General features: G+C 37.0%; 1 protein-coding gene across 1 annotated transcript; it reads right to left on the bottom strand.

The window, feature by feature from the left end:
* Positions 1-847: 847 nt before the first annotated feature.
* Positions 848-1,877, bottom strand: LOC127160636 (epidermal differentiation-specific protein-like). The gene has a single exon (XM_051103289.1). The coding sequence runs from the start codon at positions 1,787-1,789 to the stop codon at positions 1,271-1,273; it is 519 nt and encodes a 172-aa protein (XP_050959246.1). The 5' UTR covers positions 1,790-1,877; the 3' UTR covers positions 848-1,270.
* Positions 1,878-6,294: the final 4,417 nt, after the last annotated feature.

Genomic DNA, 6,294 nt, shown 5'->3' with positions numbered 1-6,294 from the left:
CCTAGGCTTTTATTATGTGAAATTTCACACTCTACATTGCTACCTGGTGTCCGGCTTCCAGTTGTGTAAGTAAAATAATCAATGTGAAAACAAAGAAACTCATTGAATTTTCTGATTAAATTGTTACCCATCCATGTTACATAATTTGTTAAACAGATTAATAATCTTCAATTCAAACTTTTTTTGTTCATTAAACACAAAGCCTGCTTTTATCTTTTTCCTTTCCTTAGAACATCCAGTAAACCTTTACTTTCTTCAGTTCAGTACTTTCTTTACTTTCTTGCACCATTAGCTCTATAAGTTTTGTTTGTTTGTTGGGTTTTTTTCCCCCTGTAATCAGGATTTATGCAAAATTATGTATGGGTTCAGTCTTATAGACAATGAGCTACTTGCTGATGAACCTGCTTACATAAGCATCAGTGTAGGCCTTACAGTGAGTGCCTATTTTCTTTTCAATATTAAGTACAGAAAAGCAAAATGTACACTAAAGTGAACTAATTTTTCTGCAGTATCTGCATCAAGCTACCTACAGCTGTCTTTAAAATTTACATTGAAATTTATGAGTGAACTGTCCTTTTTCACCACCTGTATGTGAGATCAGATGTACCATATTACATGAATTCAGATTACCTGTAGCTCAAATGTGGGGCATGGCATGAGCAACATCAAGGTCATGGGATTCCTATGCAACGACTGAACTGATAAAATGCATCTTCAATGCAATGTGAACTCCTTTCGATAAAAGCATCTCCTGAATACATGTATATATGTAATATAACTTTGAAAAGTTATTATAAAAAGGCAAATGAAAATTCATGAAACAGAGCATGTTATATTTAAGATTCATTTTATGAGTTGACAGACTAAAACAGCATTCATTGTGTCTTGCTCAACATAATATAAACACAAAATCCCATTTAAAATTTCACACTTGTCAAACAGGGGAAATAAAATTCAAAAACTGTGCTTCATTGGATACATTTACTGCTACTGATAACTATATATGAAAAGCCAAAGCAACTTAAATTGTTCAATAAACATTTTCATCATTGTTATCGAATATTTGCCAAATTAACATGCACTGTATGTCTTCACACAGGTATCCGTAATTGTTGAGGTTGAGTTAAATTGCATGAAGTTTCTTAGACTTATTGGAGTCACAGTCATTGTTTCTTGTCAAGATCAGTCATTCCCCACCATCCGCCTAATTCTTTCCAAAAGGGTTTCAGTTCATATTCAGCTGCAGAGAGTGTGCTATGAACGATGCTGTCTATGGCTTCGGCAGCAAGGGACGCACATGGCTGGTCACATCATTGAAGGAGAGTGGGAAATAGCTGGGAACTTCATCCCCAGGGAAAGACACAAGCTGGGCACCCTGACGATTGACGTGTTGGTATAAAACCCAGACACCACTTTTCACTTTGTGGGAGGAAGCGATGTCACTGAAATCAATGTCGTGAAGACAGGTTTCTTGGCGTAGGGTCACGCTTCTTCCTTGATAGTTCACGTCCTCAAACAGCTGGATTTCAGGGTTGTCCAGGTCATCGGTGATGATCTTGAGGGAAGAAAACAGCCCCTTGTCATCAAGAATAGCATACTCTCCTTCTTGAAACACCTGTTGCTTTCCAGCAAAATTCTTGTCACAATATGCTACCCATGGTGCGCCAATAACTTTGAGAGATGAAATGACATCGTTGAAGCCCTTTTCTTCTAAGTTGTGGACATTATTCTTGAATTCAGCTGTTCTGCCCTTGAAGCCCTCTTCGGTAAAAACAACAATCTTGCTCATTTTGAACAATCACTGGAGCAGACTGAAGATTGCAAGTGCTTCTTTATCAACTTCTCGTGGCTCTGCCTGGAAAAGTGACTGAAATGGTGTGGAGTGCTGCCTTTTTAAAATCATAATTACACCAAAGTGGGCGTTGACAAGGTTATGACAGTACATGTAGGTCTGGCAGCTGAGAAACAAACTGCTCCTTGACTGTCTGTCATATGTTCACTTTGCTGTTTAAATGTGCTCTACACAAGTTGCATGCCAAAGCTATATGGTAAATATAAACAGACTTTTTGATGTGGAAAGTTTACTTATGCATGAATCAATTGCAGTTTCACTCTGTCTTAGAAAGGTGCAGATGAGCAGATGATTTTACCATGATACTGTCAGAGCGCACTTCCACAGTACATTTAGCATCTGGCTCATATTAACAATCTCAAACATATTCTCAAAACTAGCATTTTTAATTACTTCAAAATCAATATTATGATCATTTTCGGATGACATTAGTTTGTTTTATGCCTGTGGTAATGAGTGAAATATCACATCATTATTGTCTACCAAACAGTGCCACCTTGAGGAATAAAGGATGCATGTGAAGAGTTCAGATGCAAAACCAGCTAAAAGCCATCTTGGTCAAAAATGAGATAATGATACTGAGTGAATGCTCTTGACACATATTATACGTCCATCAAATACTTTTTCTTCAAACTCACTAAAATAGCAGCCTCAGCCCAATCAGAAGTACTGGTACTTACATAGAAACCGATACATCTGAGCCTGATAAAAATGCATTTTTTAAAGAAATACGTCAGATGGATTTAGCTGGTTTTGCACCTGAACTCTTCATGTATTGAGCCAGATATTTAAATATTGTTGCTGGAAAAATATACTTACATTATTACACACTTCAGGACTCAAGTGACCCTATACACTTTTTTACAAAAAAAAAAATGAATCAGATACTTTTTCAATACTTTACAATACACAGTATACAGTATATATATATTCAGCATTTAAGGGTTAAGCCTGTCACAGTTGGGTTTTAAGCAAGCAATGAAGTTGTTTTAAAAAAAACACAAGGACTTTCTTGAGAAAAAAGAAATAAGAACTTGCTTTTGTCTTGTTGCCTCTCTAGGAAAGTACTGGGGCCTCATGTATAAAACTTTGCGTAGATTTCATCCTTAAAGTGTGCGTACGCACATAAGGCAGAATTTGCGTACGCACAAAAGTTTTCAGATTTATAAAACCGTACGTACGCCAGAACCTGCGCAGGGTTCACTTTATAAATCACAATTATCTGAATATTGTGCGCAGGTGCACGTGCTTATAGCTTACCCCAATCTCCTCCCGAAATAACCATATTTGGAGGTTAAGACCGCCTATTTTGAATATGTATGATCTCAAAAAAGCAAAAAAAAGAAACTTCACCGACTGCGAGATGGAGGTACTGCTGTCTGAGGTGGAGGGCCGAAAAAAAGTTTTATTTGGTGGGCTCTCTGCGGGCATTTCAGATAAAAGAAAGATATTAGAATGGGAGCAAGTAACAGAAGCAGTCAATGCTGTTACCTTGGTGCCTCGCACAGTCCAAGAGACAAAAAAAAATGGTCCGACTTAAAAGTAGTCGTAAAAAAGAATATGTGCACACAGGCGCAGTGTCGTAACAACTGGTGGTGGTCAAGGAATCACTGACCTCTCAGCCTTTGATGCAAGGGTGGGTGCGATTATAGGGGAAACAGGATTAAGTGGAGTTCTTCCAGAATTCCAAGGTGATACGGATGTGATTTGCAGTGACGATGGTAAGTAATTGATTTATCTACACATTATGTAAGTTTTTGTCTGTTTAAAATTCTGCTTTTTTATTGTGGATAATTTAAATCAACCAATTCAAATTCCGTGGAAGTGGAAAGTCCTAAAATATCCAAGTGACAAATCTAGCAATAGATGCAGCTGCCCTTAAGATATACGTTTATTAAAATAGTCGATTTTCCTGTTTATTCATATGCAAAAAATGTAACTTAAAAAGACAAAAGCAAGTCATCAAGTGCACATTTTATTTCACACATTCACAGATATGCAATACAACCTTTATTTAATTAAACGTTTTTTAATGATTAAAGGAAAAGTTAATCCTGGAATGCCTTCAAGCCCGGTGAGTGGTCCAAGTGGGGTAGACAAGGGATGTAGGCTTAGACTGTCCCTTTTACCCAAATATGCACCAAAATGATGCTTAAAAGGACTTATGAATGAACATCCGACCATTGCATAACTCCCTACTATGTATGTTACCCACACATTTGTCTATTATGTTCTAATCACTCGTTGTGTATGTCCTTTTTAATAACTATTGAATAGCTTAAGGGTTTATATTCATGTTTGGTATGTATGAATTTGAAAATTCATACTTTGAACGTTTCTACCGATCAATTCTTTGTCAAATGCATTGTATTCATGTTATAGGAATCATGGCCAAATATCCCGAGTTAAGACAACATCTAATTGGTCAAGACACCATTTTGGGATGTGTCCAAAGCTGAGTTTAAAACCACAGGACACCATAAAATTTTGCTTTTAGTTTGTGCTTCGTGCCATCTCTTTTAGCCATGCTCTTAGCCATCATTTTTGCAGCTGCATTTTGCGTTCTTTGAACGTTTCCTGGCTTGCAGGCCAGCCACTCCTCTAAACGAAAACATGAGGAGATCGTCACATTTCTTTCTTTTACTTTAATCTTTTCTTTCCGTTGAGAGTTTCGTGTTCTGAGTTAAGTTTTCCCGCTAAGCCGTGTCTCAGACTTCGTGCCCGCCTCAACACTTCAACCAGCGTACACGACTCCATCCTCCAGCCAACACCCAAGACATCACTTCCAACGACCACGAACTTCCAACCAATCAGCAACCTTGGGGAACCCCTTTCTGCAACGACGTCATCAAAGGAAATCCCTTAACACAAAGGCAATGCAAGTACAACCTCCAGATTCTGGCTGAATATTTAATATCAAGTTTAATAACCTCATTGAGAAACTCAACACGAGGGTTAATTAAATGATTGATGGTTGTTCAGGTCTAAGCAATTGCATATACTTATGCTATAAACTTGGGATTTCACATTTTCACTCTTCTAAACTCATTCTTTCCTCATCTCTCTCTTTCCGCAACTTGTATGAATGTGTGAATGCGCGTCTATGTGTTAGATTAGTTTATATGTCTTAGGTTTTTCCAATAAATTCCTATTCATATTGAAAAGAGAAGTATCTTGTGTTTTGTGTTTATAAATTAATGTCTTAAACTGCCGACCTTGTTACCGTGCTAAAATATAGTGTTTTCACTATAGTTTTGATGTTAGTATCCAGTACAGAGTTGATGTTATACGGCTCGCTCAATGAATCACTGGCCAATTCCTTGATCCGCTGTAAAACAGAGACTCTGTTCAATCTTAAATGATTCCATTTGAGCTAAATTGACTTCTGTAGATCCCCTACAACAGACATGTTAGATTTAGGGAAACTATATGATTACATATTGAGTATATACTAGAGAAGGAGAGGAAATGAAATCAACCCAGATATCTTAATCCTCACCTCCTCCATACATGTCTGTCAGCTGCTTCAGAAAGAAAAAAAAACATTAAAAAACTAGAGAGAAAGGAAATAAAATCACTCTACACCAGAATATAACACCTTGCTAACTTTTTCTACTACACAGATTGACCAAATCAACACCCTCAAGCGTCTGTGGACTACTTCAATGGATGTCGGTCTTAAGGTGAGAAATGAGCATGTGCGCCTGTGTACATCCAATTAGAGGATCATAAATCAAAGAAAGAAACTAACACAGGTTTATGTTAAATGATGACAATTTTAATTTTTGGGGTGAACTATTGATTTAAGACAAGTGAACATCTCCTATTCAGTCTGATGCCTTATGTGATTAAGTTTTCTTTTTGATCTAAAACTTTTTTCTCAGTGATGGCATGCGAAAGGCTTCTCTTCATTGTGAATTCTCATGTGAATCTTAAGGTTTGCTTTGTCGGAGGAAGTTTTTTTACACAGTGATGGCAAATGAAAGGTTTCTTTTTATTTAGTTATGACATGATTTTTATGAGTTATTACATGATTCTTATAACGTTTCCTGTCCGAGAAACTCCTTCCACGCTAATGACATATAAAGCCTTCTTCATGTGGTTATTAAAGGACACTTTATGTTTGAAACCAGTTCCACACTGAGGACATGTGAAAGACTGCTTTACAGTGTGAATTCTCATCATGTGCTTTTTAAGACTTCCTTTTCCACACATTTCACAGGTGTAAGGTTTCTCTCCAGTGTGACTTCTACTGTGCTTCTGAAGACTGGATTTATTACTGAAACACTTTCCACACTGAAGGCACGAGTAAGGCTTTTCTCCAGTGTGAATTCTCATATGGTTTTCAAGACTTCTTTTTGTAGCTAAATTCTTTCCACATTGTTGGCAGGAGTAAAGCTTCCTCTCCTCAAAATTGGATGAGAAAATAATCAATATTATAA

The sequence above is a fragment of the Labeo rohita genome, unplaced genomic scaffold (genome assembly GCF_022985175.1).
Source record: "Labeo rohita strain BAU-BD-2019 unplaced genomic scaffold, IGBB_LRoh.1.0 scaffold_407, whole genome shotgun sequence".
NCBI lineage: Eukaryota > Metazoa > Chordata > Actinopteri > Cypriniformes > Cyprinidae > Labeo > Labeo rohita.
Note: the sequence above shows the minus strand (reverse complement) of the source record. Positions and strands in the feature narration are given on the sequence as shown.

What these genes read in the sequence shown, in the direction of transcription:
- LOC127160636 (XM_051103289.1), bottom strand. Translation starts at nt 1,789, where the DNA reads ATGAGCAAGATTGTTGTTTTTACCGAAGAGGGCTTCAAGGGCAGAACA.